The sequence below is a fragment of the Leucoraja erinacea genome, chromosome 1 (genome assembly GCF_028641065.1).
Source record: "Leucoraja erinacea ecotype New England chromosome 1, Leri_hhj_1, whole genome shotgun sequence".
In the NCBI taxonomy this organism is placed as follows: Eukaryota; Metazoa; Chordata; class Chondrichthyes; order Rajiformes; family Rajidae; genus Leucoraja; species Leucoraja erinaceus.
Window position 1 is genome coordinate 136,368,096 of NC_073377.1, and position 18,573 is coordinate 136,386,668.

The 18,573-nt window shown below is 46.6% G+C and overlaps 1 protein-coding gene across 1 annotated transcript in view; it reads left to right on the forward strand.

Moving 5' to 3' along the window:
- The window catches only part of manba (mannosidase, beta A, lysosomal), a 78,616-nt gene that overhangs the window by 54,987 nt on the left and 5,056 nt on the right, over window positions 1-18,573 (forward strand). Inside the window, 5 exon segments of the mRNA XM_055634789.1 lie at window positions 371-538; window positions 3,039-3,257; window positions 8,473-8,637; window positions 14,415-14,559; window positions 15,754-15,896. Coding sequence (XP_055490764.1) covers window positions 371-538; window positions 3,039-3,257; window positions 8,473-8,637; window positions 14,415-14,559; window positions 15,754-15,896 — 840 coding nt within the window.

Sequence of the window (18,573 nt, forward strand, 5' to 3'; positions counted from 1 at the left end):
GTACTTCCCAAGCAGATCATTTTGTACATCGTCAGAGGGTTGCAACTTACAATGGTGCTGCAGTAGAGATGCTGCCTCGCAGTGCCAGAGACACAGGTTTGATTCTGACTACGGGAGATATCTGTGTGAAGCTTTTCACTGGACCTCAGTACACATGACCATAATAATGATCTAAGCGAAGAGAAACTCATGGAATTACAGTGAAATGTTGATGATTTTCAATTGTATCGTTTTCACAGACCTGCAATGTTAACTCAGATTTTACTGCATCACGGATGCTGCCTGACCTACTGAGTATTTCCAGCATTCTGTTTTATTTCAGTAGCTGCAGTTTTTCTGTTTGGAATTAAGACTTCTTTTTCATCATTAGGTCCGTCGATTGAAGTCCCATCCATCCATCATAATCTGGAGTGGAAACAATGAAAACGAGGCAGCACTGGCTACAAACTGGTTCCACGTTTCCCTGTCAAACATCAGCCTGTACTTGGATGACTATGTACAACTCTACGTCAGTACTATTAGAGAAACTGTACTTAAGGTAGGAAATACATTTAGACTCTGGACATTGCCTGGCAGCACCTGAGCATTGCACAAGAAAATTCAAATCTCTAGTAACATGTTTTAGGGGGGAGTTTCTATAATACTGTTATAGTTATATATAATAATACTGCGTAGCTATGGGCACGCGCATGGGCCCCAGCTATGCCTGCCTCTTTGTAGGGTACGTCGAACAATCCTTGTTCAAGGTCTACCTTGGCCCGATCCCCGAACTCTACCTCCGTTACATCGACGACTGCATTGGTGCTACCTCCCGCACCCATGCAGAACTCACTGAGTTCATCCATTTCACCACTAACATCCATCCGGCACTCAAATTCACCAGGACCATTTCCGACACCTCCCTACCGTTTCTAGACCTCACTATCTCCATCGCAGGCGACAGACTACTGACCGACATCTACTATAAACCCACTGACTCCCATGGCTATCTGGACTACACTTCTTCCCACCCTGCCTCCTGTAAGGAATCTATTCCCTACTCCCAATTCCTCCCTCTATGCCGCATCTGCACCCACGATGAGTTGTTCCATAACAGGGCATTGGAGATGTCCTCATTCTTCAAGGAACTGGGGTTCCCCTCTTCGACTATAGATGAGGCTCTAACCAGGGTCTCTTGTATACCTCGTAACTCTGCTCTCACTCCCCATCCCCGCACTCGTAATGAGGGCCCCTTATCCTCACCTTCCACCCTACCTGCTGTCACAAACAACAGATAATCCTCCGACATTTTCGCCACCTCCAACGGGATCTCCTCCCCTGATGGCTTTCCGCAGAGGCCGCCTCCTCCGTAACTCCCTGGTCAATTCGTCCCTTCCCACCCAAGCCACCCCCTCCCCTGGTACTTTCCCTTGCAACCGCAGGAAATGCTACATTTGTCGCTTTTACCTGACTCCATTCAAGAACCCAAGCAGTCTTTCCAGGTGCAGCAGAGGTTCACCTGCACCTTCTCCAACCTCATCTATTGCATCCACTGCTCCAGGTGTTAGCTGCTCTACATCAGTGAGACAAAGTGTGGGCTTGGCGATCGCTTCACCCAACACCTCCGCTCAGTTCGCAATAACCAACCTGATCTCCCGGTGGCTCAGCACTTCAACTCCCCCTCCCATTCCGAATCTGATCTTTCTGTCCTGGGCATTCTCCATGACTGGAGTGAGTCCCACCGCAAATTGGAGGAGCAGCACCTCATATTCCACTTGGGGAGTCTGCATCCTGGGGGCATGAACATTGAATTCTCCCAATTTTGTTAGCCCTTGCTGTCTCCTCCCCTTCCTATCCCTCCCTCAGCCCTTGGGCTCCTCCTCCTCCTTTTTCCTTTCTTCTCCCCCCCCCCCCCATTTCCCCATCAGTCTGAAGAAGGGTTTTGGCCCGAAACTTTGCCTATTTCCTTCGTTCCATAGATGCTGCTGCAACTGCTGAGTTTCTCCGGCATTTTTGTGTACCAAATGAACACTTAGTTTAGTTTAGTTTAGAGAGCTACAGCTTGGAAACGGGCCCTTCGGCCCACCGAGTCCAGTATCACTAATCCCGTTACCTAACTGAAGGAACTGAATGACAGCAGATGCCATTACACTCCCGGTGTTACAGAGTCTCTGATACCATCCCACTACATCAGTGTGGACTGTTTACTGAAGGAGGTAGCTTGATTTCAACCATGTACTGTATATTTATCCTGCTATTTTCCATTCCTGACAATTAGGAAATGTTCAAAAAATAGACAGCATTTGCTACAGTCACAAACCCAACAAAATAACTATGATGTGACATGTGGAGCTTTGTGTTGTTGGTCAGGTGACTGCATGGATTTATTAATAAATTTATAGGAAGAAACCAATCAGGAACTAAATCTCAATGTACTTCCTACCCCTCTGAGAACGAAACAGTGAAGTATTTGCAAACTACTTCCGCAAATCCCTATTAGCAGTAAAATCTTTGTCCCACAGCCGATTCCAGCCAGTATGTTACTTATTACCCTCAGTCAGTTTATGTTTTTATTGTTGTTTTATAAGCAAATAAATGTAATAAAACATCATTTTTATTGTTGGTTTATTGCTACGCCAAGTGGGACTGTCAAGGACTGGAAGCAATAGATTTAAGGTGAAGAGGGCAAAGTTGAAATGAATGAATGAATGTATAAGTTTATTGGCCAAGTATTCACATACAAGGAATTTGCCTTGGTGCTCCGTCCGCAAGTGACAACATGACATACAGTGATGGTTAGGAATGACACGTAAAACATTAAACATTAGTAATAATGGAGATAGTGGAGCAGGTTTTTTTTTTACACAAAGGGTAGTGAGTGCCTGGAACGTGTGCGCTGAAGAAGAGAGAATTTTGGACAAAAGCTCATTGAGCTGCAGCACCACCTTTACCTCTGTCTACACTGATGGCACCCAGCCTCACTGAGCATCACCAGAATTTACACTTTGCCTTTCAGTATTCTGCTGATTATTTGACTAACATTTGCTCCCTGTCCACAGGAGGACAGAAACCGTCCGTACATCACCTCGAGCCCCACTAATGGGAAGGAGTCCATTCAGGAGCATTGGGTTGCCAGGAACCCCTACGATGTCCATTATGGTGATGTTCACTATTATAGCTACGACACTGACTGCTGGGACTGGACATACTTCCCGAAGCCGAGATTTGCATCAGAGTATGGCTTCCAGTCTTGGCCCTCCTTCTCGACGCTGGAGAAGGTTTGTACTATCGCCTGTGCCTGTAGTTGCCCCAAATGTTGTTCCCTTTATCCGTTATATCTGCACTGTGGACAGCTTGATTGTAATCATGTATAGTCTTTTCTTTCACTGGTAGTGCGCAAACAAAAACTTTTCACTGTACCTCAATACAGGTGCCAATAATAAACACAGTGGTGGAATTGCTGCCTTACAGCGCCTGCACTGCTCGAGACCTGGGTTTGATCCTGACAATGGGGCTGTCTGGACGGAGTTTGTACATTCTCCCCTTGACTGCGTGGGTTTGTAGGTTAATTGGCTAGGTGTATGTGTAAATTGCCCCTAGTGTGTGTAGGATAGTGTTAATTTGCGGGGATCGTTGGTAGGTGAGAACTCGGTGGGCCGAAGGGCCTGTTTTCGCGCTGTATGACTAAACTAAACTAAACTTAACTAAACTAAACTAATAAATAGATCACCCAAGCTCATGGTGCTTGCTCGAGTTGACTCAAGCCCTTGTCCCACTTTCACGTCCTAATTGGCGACCTCTGCCGAGTTTGCCCTTGACTTATACTCGCAACATGGTCGCCACAAGGTCGTAGGAGGTCTTCGTAACTCTTCCTCATGCTCGTGAGTGGTCTCCACGTACTCGTGGCATCAAATGGGTGGTGGCTTTTTTCCCAGTATGATAAAAAATGCCCATGAGTAAAAAAAAGGTTGGCATGGAAAAAAATCGTAACTTTTTACTCGTAGGTAGGTCATAGTTGGTTGTGATGGTAGTCGTAGATAGTCGTAGGTAGTCGTAGGTTGGTAACTGGCCCAAGAAAAAAAATGCAAACATAACATCATTTTATCATGTGATCATTTTCCACTCGTAGCTAGTCGTAGTTGGTCTTAGGTGTGGAAGACTGAGGTCGAGGGGGGTCATAGGAGGCCGTAGACATAGTCGTAGGCGGTCGTAGACATAGCCGTAGGAGGTCGTTCACTTCGGCGAGTCAACACGACTAACATTTTTTTCAACTGGTCTAGGGTCTTCGAAACTCGTGGATTAGGTCGTCCAAGTGGGACAGGCCCTTCAGCAAGTCATCTCACTAAATAAATTTGTAGCGCGTTACAGACATAAAGAGGAAAGTACATCACTGGAACAGGCCCTTCAGCCCACAATGTCTGTGCCGAACATGATGTCAAGATAACCTATTTACATTTGCCTGCACGTGATCCCACTATTCCCTGCATATCCATGTGCTTGTCTAAAATCCTCTTAAATGCTGCTATGGTATTGGCCTCCACCACCACCCTTGGTAGTGTGTTCATAGACCGTAGCGTATTACAGGATGGAAACAGGCCCTTGTCCAACTGCCCAAGCCAACCAACATGCTTCATTTACACTAGTCCCACATGCCTGCCTGCATTTGGCCCCTATCCCTCTAAACCTGTCCTATCCATGTACCCGTCTAACTATTTTTTATACGTTGTGATAGTACCTGCCTCAATTACGTCCTCCGGCAGCTTGTTCCATGTACCTACCACCCTTTGTGTGAAAAAGCTGTATTTAAAAAAAGCTTGCCCGGCACATCTCCTTTAATCTTCTCCCTGTCACCTAACGCGAGTGTGATACATGTGGTCATCTGGTCAAAGCATGCATCTGCTTTCTGTTTAAATCAATCACCAAGTCCCCAACGTGCGGAGTGGTGAGTTTTTTCTGGATGATTGCAGATTGAACATTTGCCTACTCGGCAACTTTACCTGATAAAAGCTTTTCTTTAGAAATAAAAAATAATCTTTGAAGGTGAACAGCAGCAACTTAGTGCTATATCTGTAGTCACCTTTGCCCTACTTGTTTGTTTTACAGTGATGTCGGTTTTGCGGTGCAGAAATGGTGTTGCAATGAGACGATGGTCTTGTGCAATTGCTGGGTGGGTTGTTTATCATGCCGTCTCTGGGCTTCACACTGAACAATCTTTTTATCACGGTCATGGGATCACACAGCACAGAAAGAGGCCTTTGGAAAGAGGCTGCTGTGATTGTAAGGCTCAGTCCTTCCCAAATGTTACAGCTATACTGACTCCTCAAATACCAACCTGAAAATCTGCTGGAAATCTGAATAAACAGAAGAGGCTGTAGGAGCAGATGCAATTACTGACTTTTAAAAGACATTTGCACAGATATATGTGTAGGATATATTCCCGGGATGGCGGGACTGTCATATGCTGAGCGAATGGAGCGGCTGGGCTTGTATAATCTGGAATTTAAAAGGATGTGAAGGGATCTTATTGAAACATATAAGATTACTACAGGTTTGGACACGCTAGAGGCAGGAAACATGTTCCCGATGTTGGAGTCCAGAACCAGGGGCCACAGTTTAAGAATAAGGGGTAAGCCATTTAGAACGGAGATGAGGAAACACTTTTTCACCCAGAGAGTTGTAAGTCTGTGGAATTCTTTGCCTCAGAGAGGGCGGTGGAGGCAGGTTCTCTGGATACTTTCAAGAGAGAGCTAGATAGGGCTCTTAAAGATAGCGGAGTCCGGGGAAATGGCGAGAAGGCAGGAACGGAGTACTGATTGTGGATGATCAGCCATGATCACATTGAATGGCGGTGCTGGCTCAAAGGGCCGAATGGCACCTATTGTCTATAAGCGAGTTCGGTATTCTGAAAAACACAAGGAATCATGGGATTTGTCAAAGATCGTAAGCTATAACGGTAAATAGATCTCAGCGCTATAGATACAGTGAGTATACTTTTGGTCTGATCTTTTGTCTTTTTTCAGTGGGAGACCTGGGGGGGGTGAGACCGTGGAGACCAGGCAAGCGGAGTCAGGGGATATGGGGAGAAGGCAGGTACGGGGCACTGATTGTGGATGATCAGCCATGATCACATTGAATGGCGGTGCTAGCCTGAAGGGCCGAATGGCCTACTCCTGAACCTATTGTTTATAATCTATAGGAAGGAATTGCAGATGCTGGTTTACAACGAAGATAGACACAAAATGCTGGAGTAACACAGCAGGTCAGGCACCATCTCAGGAAAAAAAAGAATATGTGACATTTTGGGTCAGGACCCTTCTTCAGACTACTTTTATAAAAGGGTCTAGAGAGGGTAGAAGGCTCTCCAGGGTAGTCCAAGAGGAGGAGGACTGTTGGAGACAGGAGAATCTGAAGAAAGGTCTAGACCCAGAACTTCACCACCTCCTTTTCTCCAGAGATGCTGCCTGACCCACTGAGTTACTCCAGCATTACAAGTCCATCTTTGGATAGATATCTGGATAGGGAGGATTTTAAGGGTTATAGGCCAAATGCCGGCAAACGGGACTAGCCCAGTATGGACAAGGTGGGTCAAACGGCCTGTTTCCGTGCTTACTGTTACTAGCAATGTTACAAAATTTTGAGATTTTAAAAATCAAGTCTGCAATTTATCCCATCAGATAAAGCATAACAATAAGTTTAATTTGACAACCAAATTCACTTTCATATCTCAAATATTAAAAAAGTTATGGCCATTTTCATACTCGGAAATTAGCATCTTGTTCCCTATTGATTTTCAATGGACATTACAAAAAAGCTGTGATCTTGGATAGTCAAAAGCCCATTTCCTAAGGAAAGATTAACATTTTTAAATAGCCTAAGTCTCCAAAGATTATTCACAAATAATTCACAATATAACATGATTTTTATATCTAATTTACATTCATTTATAGGCCAAATGGAAGGAATTTAGTGTTCAATTGCTGTAAATAAATGCCCATTTAAATCGGCTTTCTAGTGGGTTCATGTGAACGCGCTGGTTTAGAACGTTGACATCGCGCTGGATTAGTGCCCTCAAATGCCGAGAAAAATACTGCGGGATATAAAAAGCCCAAAATGAACTACTCGCTATAGATAACTTGATATATAGGGTTATATATATGCCCCATTTAATGTAAAAATAAGGTACATACCTTTAATTGTTTGCTTTATAAAACCCTGGGGCTGCGAGAGGTTGCGGAATGAGACAGTAATTTTAAAACTATTATAACTATATTATCGAGGCCTATAAAACTAATAATACCTTTTGCGACCGGGTCTTGCAGCGATTTTTCGTTAATGATTTACTAGGCTGAACATCTGCGATTAGTACAGCCTAGTAAAAATCGCGTTTTAAACCCGCCCCCTCCAAACAGCGCCAAAATCGCCGACATGGCTGTGGGCAGATTCCCAATGACGATTCAGGTAGGTTTTGTAACATACCTACTGTTACTCACTTCTATAAAACGCTCAACAGGTGAGGCAGCATCTGTCGGAAATTAAACAGAGATAAAGTTTCAGGTCAAAGAATGTCCACACTGATCGCATTTAATGCTTCAATATGTAAATGTCGCCATATATATAATAATCTTGGAAGTGCACACTCTGGTTCACATGGTAAACTGTTGTTCTACTGACCTCTCAATCTCCTCCACTGTTGACAACAGTGTTACAGCTGCACCTGATCTCAGTCTACATGCATACTCAAACACTGACATACATACCCCAGCATTAACACACACACACACTAGTTCACACCCTTGCACCCGCTTCTGCTAGCAAACAGAAGATGCTAGAGCAAGCTGTAAATGTGGATATCATTATGACTTTTAAAATATATTTGGACAGATTTGGTTAGGAAGGGTTTGGGGAGATATGGGCAAATGTAGGCAAATGGGATGAAAAATGTTTATTTGGTCAATTAAAGCTGTTTACCTGTTCAATTTAATTGTTCCAGTGCTGGGGCATATGACAATTATCCTTCCCCTCCCTCTACCTCCCCCTCTCCCTTCCGATCTCTCTCTCCTCTTCCTCACCCTCTCTCCTCTCCCTCTGCCTCCTCTCCGCTCATTCTCCCCTCCCCCTCCCCCTCACCCTCTCCTCTCCTCTTCCTCCCCCTCACATCTCTCCTCACCCTCTCCTCTTCCTCCCCCTCTCCTCTACCTCTCCCTCCCCTCATCCTCACCCTCTCCTCTCCTCATCCTCCCCTTCTCCCATTCTCCTCCTCCCCCTCCCCACTCATTCTCCCCCCCCCCCCCCCCCCCTTCTCCTCACCTCTCTCGCTCTTGATCCCCCTCTTGTTGCTGCTATTAGGACCGTCATTGTTCTGTTGTGCATACATAAGACAATTAAACACTTGATCTCTTGATTCTGTGAGGAAGAGTGGTCAGAGGTTTGGGGGAGCGTTGCATCAGTGAGGAAAATCAAATGGTAAAATATCACCGTTTTCTTGTTGACCAGGTTTCTGCTGCTGAAGACTGGAGTTTCAACAGTTCTTTTGTCGATCACCGGCAGCATCAGGTTGCTGGCAACAAGTTATTGTTGAACCAAATCCAGCTCCACTTTCAACTTCCACAGGCAGAGGATCCCTTGGAAAACTTCAAAAGTACAATTTACCTTTCTCAGGTAATAACATCATCCATTCTTAGACCAATTACTGTAGTGGAGCAGCAGAATTTTGACCACAGGTCGTAGCCTCAGAATTAAAAGGAGCTCTTTCAGAAACTAGGTGAGGCCGAACTTCTTTAGTCAGAGGGTAGTTAATCTGTGGGCTGTGGAGGCCAAGTCAGTGGATATTTGTAAGGCAGAGATAGACATATTCTTGATTAGAATGGGTGTCAAGGGTTATGGGGAAAAGGCAGGAAAATGGGTCGGAGGCAGAGATCCGCCATGATTGAATGGCGGAGTAGACTCAATGGGCTGAATGACCTAATTCTACTCCTATAACTAGTTAAATTAGTGTTTGGAAACTCCTCAATGCCAGGATGCATCATGCTACTGTTATTGGTTATTGTTTTCTGACACCTCATTAAAGACACAAGTTAATGTGAAGACACAGAGATAGCTGGCTTGTTAATGCTCAGCAACTCCTGAGGGAACTTGGTCACAGTCACAATTGGGTGATTTTGCACATGGGAGATCCTGTCTTACGAGTTTTTTGAAGAATTAATCAAAAAGGTTGATGAGGTTGATGTAGATGTTGTCTTTATGGACTTCAAGGCATTTGTCAAGGTTCAACATGGTAGGCCACTCTGCAATGTTCAATCGCATGGGATCCATGGAGACATAGCAGCCGGGATAGTGAATTGGCTTCATGAAAGAAAGCAGAAGGTGATGGTGGAAGTTTTTTTTTTGGATTGGAGGCCTGTGACTAGTGTGCCTCAAGGATTGGTGCTGGGCCCATTGCTGTTTGCCATTAATAACAACAATTTGGATGAGAATGTATATGGGATGATTAGTATGTTTGCAGATGACACCAAAGTGGGTGGTGTCATAGATGGCAAAGATGGTTATCAAAAATGTCTGCAGGATCTTGATCAGTTGGGCAAGAGTGCTGAGGAATGGTTAATGGAGTTTAATGCAGATAAGTGTGAGGTGTTGCATTTTGTGAAGTCAAATCTAGCCATGTCAGGATTCTACCACACAGAACGGCAGAAAGCCGGGGGCGTGTTGTACAGCAGAGGACATAAATAGGAGTGCATTTGGCCTATAAGTTTAATGAAAGTAGATATCACACATAGATTATTTGTGAATAATCAAGGACACTTTTGGTATTTAAAAAAATTGGCCTTCCTTCAATCATGGTCATTGACTATGGACAGCTTCATTGAATGTCCAGAGATAAAATAGGGAAGATGCTAATTTGAATATGAAAATGGCCATAACTTTTTTAAAAAGATATGTAGTGGGGTCAGCAGAAATTAAAATAGGTGACTTTATCTTTTGGGTAAAGTGCAGACTTGATTTTTGGTAACTGAAGTTTATGGGAGAGAGAACCAAGATATATGAAAAGGTACATAGAACAAATGAATGAAAAATATGCAAAAAGTCACATCAAAGCTAGCAAAAATGATTAAGGGATGTGGAACTCACGATGGTCCATTGTTGGCTATGGAGTAGGTGATAACGAGTTATACAAACAGTGAAACTCAACAGTAAAACTAATACGACAAACTCATCGGGGAGATGAGGAAAACTTCTTCAAAATTGGCATACCTTGAGGAGATGTTGCAGGGGTGCAGACTGGGAAGTGAGAGAATTGAGAATAAGTCTGAAGAAGGGTCTCAATCTGAAACGTCACCTTTGCACCAGAGATGCTTCCTGACCTGCTGAGTTACTCCAGCATTTTGTGTCTGTCTTTGGTGTAAACCAGCATGGCAATTCGCATATCACTGTACCTTTCTTGGTACATGTGACAATAAAAGACCTTCAGTTCCTTGCTACACATTAAGTATAGAAGTTGGGATGTTATACATTTGTACAAGACATTTGGTGAGGCCGCATTTGGAATATTGTGTTCAGTTTTGGTCACCCTTCTATAGGAAGGATGTTGTTAAGATGGAAAGAATGCAGAGAAGATTTACGCTGATGTTGGGCATGCTAGGACTTTATTCCTTGGAGCACAGGAGGATGAGAGGTGATCTTATAGAGGTGTATAAAATCATGAGGGCATTAGATGTACAGTCTTTTACACAGAGTAGGGGAATCAAGAACTAGAGGGCATAGGTTTAAGGTGAGCAGGGAAAAATTTAATAGGAATCTAAGGGCACCTTTTTCACCCGGAGGGTGGTGGGTGTATAGAACGAGCTGCCAGAGAAGGTAGTTGAGGCAGATAATAAAACAACATTTAAAAGATATTTGGACAGGTACGTGGACAGGAACGTTTTAGAGGGCTGTGGACTAATTGTGGGTAGTTTGGACTAATGTAGATGGGGCATGTTGGTCGGAATGGACGGGTTGGGCCTGTTTCCGTGCTGTGTGACTCTGTATCATGTCAGACCATGCCAGGAGCGCATCAGCGCAGCTTTAGAAATCTGATGTAGTTTCTCCCAGTGCATGCAATGAGCAAGTCAGAAAGTGAGACACACACAGTGCTGGAGTCGTGTGCGGACATGGCGCCGAAGGAAGAGAGGCCGAAGCAATGAAGTCGAAGCCAAACAACCGAATGGAAACGAGGCCGAATCGCCAATATATCGAAAGAGTCCGAAGAAGAAACGCCTACTAACCGAAAGGATGGGACGCCTAAATGCAAACTAACCGAAAGGGCGGGACGCCTAAAAGCCAACGAACCGAAAAGCTGCATCACCTAAAAGGAAACTTACCGAATGGCCACTCTGTCGAAACGCCACCTACCCGAAAGACGGCGTCGCCTACAGGCCAAAGGACCGACTGCTGCTCAACAGAAAAGTCCAATAACGGACTTGACGTTGCTGGGGGGCGGGACTTGTCAGCGATTGGTCCAGACCCCCGCTTCCATCACATCACTGTGAAGGCATGAAATTGTCCCAAACTTCCGCTCCACCCGCGGAGGGTGACCGTGAGTGAGTGGGGGCTGTCCCGATGGATGCACACCTTCGGCCGCTTTCAACTTGGTGCTTGGGTTCAGATTGCCCAGTCACCTATGGCTTCTGTGGGAAAATGGACCCTACGCTCCCGTCTCCCCCTTCTCCCTCTCTCTCTCCCTTCTCTCTCTCTCCCCTTCTCTCTCTCCCCCTTCTCTCTCTCCCCTCTCTCTCCCCCCTTCTCTCTCTCTCTCCTCATTCTCTCTCCTCTCTCTCCCCCTCTCTCTCCCCCTCTCTCTCTCCCCATCTCTCTCTCCACTCTCTCTCTCTCTCTATCTCCTTCCCCTGCTCTCTCTGCCTTCTCTCTCCCTCCCTTCTCTCTCCCTCCCTTCTCTCTCTCCCCCTTCTCTCTCTCCCCCTCTCTCTCTCTCCTCTTCTCTCCCTCTGCCTCTCTCCCCCCTCTCTCTTTCCCTTCTCTCTCTCCCCCTCTCTCCCCCTTCTCTCTCCGTCTCCACCCATTCTTCAGAGTGCATCTGAAAGGTCTCGACCAAAGATTATAGAGCGGAGCTCCGCTCTATAACCTTAGGTCTCGACCCGAAACACCACCATTCCATCTCTCCAGTGATGCTGCCTGTTTTGTGCGTGGGAATCACCCTGGTGTGGAGTTTGGGGTCCGATGGCGGTGCATCGCGGTCAGTGACTGTGGGACGCTTCCGCGGGTGGAGACGGAGGAGAGAGAGAAGGAGGAGAGAAGGGGGGAGAGGAGAGGAAGAGAGAGGAGGAGAGAGAGAAGAGGGGGAGAGAGAAAAGGGGAGAGAGAAGGGAGGGGGAGAGAGAGGGGAAAGAGAAGGGGGAGACGGGAGCATGGGGTTCATTTTCCCACACAAGCCATAGGCAACTGGGCAATCTGAACCCAAGCACCAAGTTGAAAGCGGCCGAAGGTGTACAGCCCCCACTCTCCCATGGCCACCCTCCGCGGGCTGCGGGTCGAGTGGAGCGGAGGTTTGGGACAATGTTCATGCCTTCACAGTGATGTGATGGACCAATCGCTGACAAGTCCTGTCCCCCGGCAACGTCATGTCCGTTTTTGGACGTTGAGCGGCAGTCGGCCATTCGGTAAGTTTTCTTTTAGGCGACGCAGCTTATCGGTTCGTTGGCTTTTAGGTGACCTGCCCTTTCGGTTAGTTTGCATTTAGGCGTCCCATCCTTTCGGTTAGTAGGCGTTTCTTCGGACTCTTTCGGTTTATTGGTGTTTCGGCCTCGTTTCCATTGGGTTCTTTGGCTTCGACTTCTTTGCTTCGGCTTCTTGTCCATCAACGCCACGTCCGGGTACCGCTGGAGAAACTCAGCGGGTCAGGCAGCATCTCTGGAGAACATGGACACAGAGTGCTGGAGTAACTCAGCGGGTCAGGCAGCATCTCTGGAGAACATGGACACAGAGTGCTGGAGTAACTCAGCGGGTCAGGCAGCATCTCTGGAGAACATGGATAGGTGACGTTTCGGGTCAGGACCCTTCTTCGGTCTTGTGGTGAAAGAAAGCTGGAATAGAGGAGGGGCAGGACAAAGCCTGGCAGATAATAGGTGCAAAGTTGGACAAAAAGTGCTGGAATAAATCATTGGGTCAGACAGCATCTCTGGAGAAAAAGGAATAGGTAACGTTTTTAGTCGGGACTCTTTTTCAGACTGAAAGTAGGGTGGTAAACAGGTGGATGCGAGAAAAGTCCTGGACTAGGCAGGGTGGTGCCCTGGTGGACGCATTGTTGGTTGGGGAAGGTGTGACCTCAAGAGGGATACAATGTGCTGAACCTGAGTCTGAAGAAGGGTCCCAACCCAAAACGTCACCTATCCTTTTGCTCCAGAGATGCTGCCTGAACCGCTGAATACGACAGCACTTTGTTTCTATCTTTTGCAGTTCCTTGACTTTACATGTATGCTGAACTGTGGAACTGGTTAAATGACTAGGGTGGAGAAAGGAGGCAAGGTGGGTGGAGGGGAGTGTAGGTAGAAGTTACTTTAGAGAATTCAACATTCATCCGCTGGGTTGTAAGCTAACCAAGCACAATATGAAGTTATGAGATGTTGTTCCTCCAGTTTGCGTGTGGCCTCACTCTGGCAATGGAGTTCAGACTGATTACAAGCAGGGGGATGGGGGTAGACAGTAGACAATTGACAATAGGTGCAGGAGTAGGCCATACGGCCCTTCAAGCTAGCACCGCCATTCAATGTGCCTTCTCCCGATATCCCCTGACTCCGCTATCTTCAAGAGCCCTATCTAGCTCTCTCTTGAAAGTTTCCAGAGAACCGTTCTCCACCATCCTCTGAGGGAGAGAATTCCACAGACTCACAACTCTCTGTGTGAAAAAGTGTTTCCTCATCTCCGTTCTAAACGGCTTACCCCTTATTCTTAAATTGTGGCCCCTGGTTCTGGACTTCCCCCAACATCAGGAACATGTTTCCTGCCTCTAGCGTGTCCAAACCCTTAATTATCGTAATCATCCTTCTAAATTCCAGAGTATACAAGGTGAAGGGTCCCAACCAGAAACATCACCTTTCCATATTCTCCAGAGATGCTGCCTGACCCACTGATGTTGAAACAAAGAACTGTGGATGCTGGTTAATACACAAAGTGCTGGAGTAACTCAGCGGGGCAGGCAGCTCATTGAGTCTGACCTGCTCATAGAGCCATACAGCGTGGAAACAGGCCTTTAGGCCCAACTTGCCAATGCCGACCAAGATGCCCAATCTACAATATTCCCGCCGTCTGATTTGGCCCATATTCCTTGAACCCTATCCTATCCACGTACCTGTCCAAATATCTTTTAAATGTTGAGTTACTCCCGCACCTTGTGAGCCATTGATGTGATGTTTGCAGATGCTGACTATGTTGTTCTTTGCCAACAGGTGATGCAGGCCGAGTGTATAAAAGCACAGACAGAATTCTACCGCCGGAGCCAGAGCGAGGTGGTTGACGGGCAAGGATTGACGATGGGCACCTTGTACTGGCAGCTCAACGATATCTGGCAGGCCCCTTCCTGGGCCTCCATCGGTATGCATCTCATGCTCATGCTCATTCTCATGGGCCTTTGGAGCCACTGCTCCAGCTGCAAGGCTGTTCTCTAAAGAAATAAGATGAATCCCTTGAATGTTGAAATGTCAATCCCTTGGTCTGAAATAATATTGAATAGAAAGACACAGCACGGAAACAGGCCCCTACGGGTCCACACCAACTATTGATCACCCCTACATTAGTTCCATCCTAGACGTGAGCATGAAAGGTTATTCCATCCCTCATGTTAGTTTAGTTTAGTTAAGAGATACAGCATGGAAATAGGCCCTTCGGCCCACCGAGTCCACGGTGACCCGCTCACATTAGTTCTGTGTTATCACACTTTCCCATCCACTCCCTACGCACTAGGTTAATTAACCTACAAAACCTGCATGTATTTGGGATGTGGGAGGAAACCGGAGCACCCGGAGGAAATCCACGCAGCCACAGGGGAAACGAAAAAACTCCATGCACCCGAGGTTATAAGCAAAACAATGCATTTCACTGTACCCACGTACACGTGACAATAAATTATAGTTGAATTGAACCTAAGGATCGAATCTGGGTCTCTGGCACTGTGAGGCAGCAGCTCTACCCACTGCGCCACTATGGCACCCCTTCATAATTCTTGGAAGCAAACTACTTCCTCGTTCCTTATACCTATCCCCCCTTCCCCTTTGTGAGCATCCACATTAGCTCAGTATGTGCTGCTCTGCACAGCCCGTATCTGAGTTTGGCAAGGTACAAGGATTCCCCTCCATCTGAGCCAAGAACCCCCCCTCCCCTCCACTCTGACCCTTATGCTGGGAGATACATAAATAATTCAGGAGCATCATGGTTGGGGCACTGGTGTTCCAGTCACCCGGCTACAGGAAGGATGCCATTAAGTTGGAAAGGGTGCAGAAGAGATTCACCAGGATGTTAGTTAGGCTTCAGTTATAGGGAGAGGTTGGATAGGCTGGGACTTTTTTCTTTGGAGTGTTGGAGGCTGAGGGGTGACCTTATTGAGGTGTACAAGATCATGAGGGCATGGATAGAGTGAATGCTCAGTCTTTTTCCCAGGGTAGAGGATTCTAAACCCAGAGGGAATAGGCTTAAGGTGACAGGGGAGAGATTTATTTTCATTCAGAGGGTAGTCTACTTCTGGAACGAGTGGAGTACAGGTGGAAATGCCGCACTCTTTTCTCTCTGCAGAGTACGGAGGTAAATGGAAGATGCTTCATTACTTTGCACGTAACTTCTTTGCTCCAGTTTTGCCAGTTGCTTTTGAAGACGATGGGTCACTGATCATCTACGGAATTTCCGATCTGTCCATGGACCTTCAACTTGTTCTTCAGGTACGTTTGGGAAGGGCACAGATGTTGGAAAGTTGGTTCAGGTTGAGCTGCTGCTGGTCACCGCTCTACACAGCAAGGAAAGAGGCTCTTCGGAGTATGGTAACCAGAACTGCATACTATTCCAGGTGTGGTCTCAACCACTTCCTCTATACCTACAACATGACATCCCAACTGTTGTATGCAATACCTTGTCCAATGAAGGCAAGCTATATGCCTTCTTCATCACTTTGGGTGAATGGTGGAATATTGCGTTGGGGAACGGGTGAGTGGTGGAATATTACGTTGGGGATATATTAGGGGTCCCACTTAGTCTAGTCTCATTTAAAAGCCTCAGCAGCACGCTGCCTGGAATGGAGAGCTGTAGTTAAGGGGTGAGATGGGAAGTCTTGGCTTATTGTCACTGGAGTGCAGGAGGCTGCGTGTTGACCATATAGAGGTGTGCAAAATTATGAAGGGCCTGGATAGGATAGATAGAATACTTTTTCTTGGGTGGGGGAGTCTGGAACTAGAGGGCACAGGTTTAAGGTGCGAGGGGGGGAATTTCAAGGAGATTTGAAGGGTGTTTTTCACACACAAGGTTGTTAATATCTGGAATGAGCTGCCCTGGGAGATGATGGAGGCAGATACATTCCAATATATGCAAGACATTGGTACGCGGATAGGAAAGATGTGGAGGGATACGGACCTAATGAGGGTAAACAGGATTAGTGTGGACAGACTTTCTCTGGGCCGAACAGCCTGTTTCTGTGCTGTATCTCTCTAACTGAAACAAAACATCCCAGTCAGCATGGACTTGGTGGACCGAAGGGCCCGTGTCCATGCTGTATCTCTAAATGAAACATCATGGAACACATGGATTCAGTGGGCCGAAAGGGCTGTTTCAGTGCAGTGCAGCTCTGTGACTGTGGCTCTGAGGAATTGGGGGGCATGGCAGCGCAGCGGGTAGAGTTGCTACCTCACAGCGCCAGAGACCCGGGTTCCATCCTGCCCACGGGTGCTGTCTGTACAGAGTTTGTATGTGTTCCGTGTGACCACATGGGTTTTCTCCGGGTGCTCTGGTTTCCTCCCACCGTCCAAAGACGTGCTGGTTTGTAGGTTAATTGGCTTCTGTAAATTGTCCCTAGTGTGTATAGGATAGTGCTAGTGTATTGGATGATCACAGGTCAGCACCACAGCACCAGAGACACGGCCACCCAGCACCAAATGCACCCAGTGTGGGTTCATTCTGCTTTAGTTTAGCTTAGAGATACAGCATGGAACAAAAAGGTCCTACTCCCACCAAGTCCACTCTGACCTGTTCACACTAGTTCCATGTTATCCCACTTTTTCATCCACTCCCTGGACTAGGGACAATTTACAGAGGCCAATTAACCTACAAACCCACACAACTTTGGTCCACCGGGTGGCGCCGTCAGTGATGGCAGCCTCGCCAACAGTCTGTCTGTCTATTCGCTTATTTTGTCATTTTTTAGGTGTTTTAAAAAGTTAGTGTTAATGTTCTCTGGTTTGTTTTATGTGTGTGTGAGGGGGGAGGGGGGGGGGGGTCGGGTGAACTTTTTTTCAATGTACATGGTAAATGGTAGGGAATTGAAGAATACAGTTGAACAGAGGGATCTGGGAATAACCGTGCATAGTTCCTTGAAGGTGGAATCTCATATAGATAGGGTGGTAAAGAAAACTTTTGGTATGCTAGCCTTTATAAATCAGAGCATTCAGTATAGAAGCTGGGATGTAATGTTAAAATTGTACAAGGCATTGGTGAGACCAAATCTGGAGTATGGTGTACAATTTTGGTCACCCAAAAGGGATGGAGGGATAGGAAGGATGTCAACAAAATAGAGAGAGTGCAGAGGAGATTTACTAGAATGGTGCCTGGGTTTCAACAACTAAGTTACAGAGATAGGTTGAATAAGTTAGGGCTTTATTCTCTGGAGCGCAGAAGGTTAAGGGGGGACTTGATAGAGGTCATTAAAATGATGAGAGGGATAGACCGAGTTGATGTGGACAAGCTTTTCCCTTTGAGAATAGGGAAGATTCAAACAAGAGGACATGACTTCAGAATTAAGGGACAGAAGTTTAGGGGTAACATGAGGGGGAACTTCTTTACTCGGTGAGTGGTAGCGGTGTGGAATGAGTGGAAGTGGTGGAGGCAGGTTCGTTGGTATCATTTAAAAAAAAATTGGATAGGCATATGGATGAGAAGGGAATGGAGGGTTATGCTATGAGTGCAGGCAGGTGGGACTAAGGGAAAAAAGTTGTTCGGCACGGACTTGTAGGGCCGAGATGGCCTGTTTCCGTGCTGTAATTGGTATATGGTTATATGGTTATATGGGTGCATTTGGTGCTGGGTGGCCGTGTCTCTGGGTGCTGGGTACTCTGACTGCTGGGTGCTCTGGGCATTGGGTGCCCCTGGCTCTGGGTGCTGGGTGCTCTGGACACTGGGTGCCTCTGGCTCGGTGCTGGGTGATCTGAGCGCTGGGTGCCCCTATCTCTGGGTGCTCTGGGATCTGGGTGCTCGGTGTAGGTGCCAGTCCACAGATTCCTTGATTAGTATGGGTGTCGGGTTATGGGGAGAAGGCAGGAGAATGGGGTTAGGCGAGATAGATCAGCCATGCTTGAATGACAGAGTAGACGATGGGCCGAAGGGCCTGATTCTGCTCCTATCACTTATCTCCCG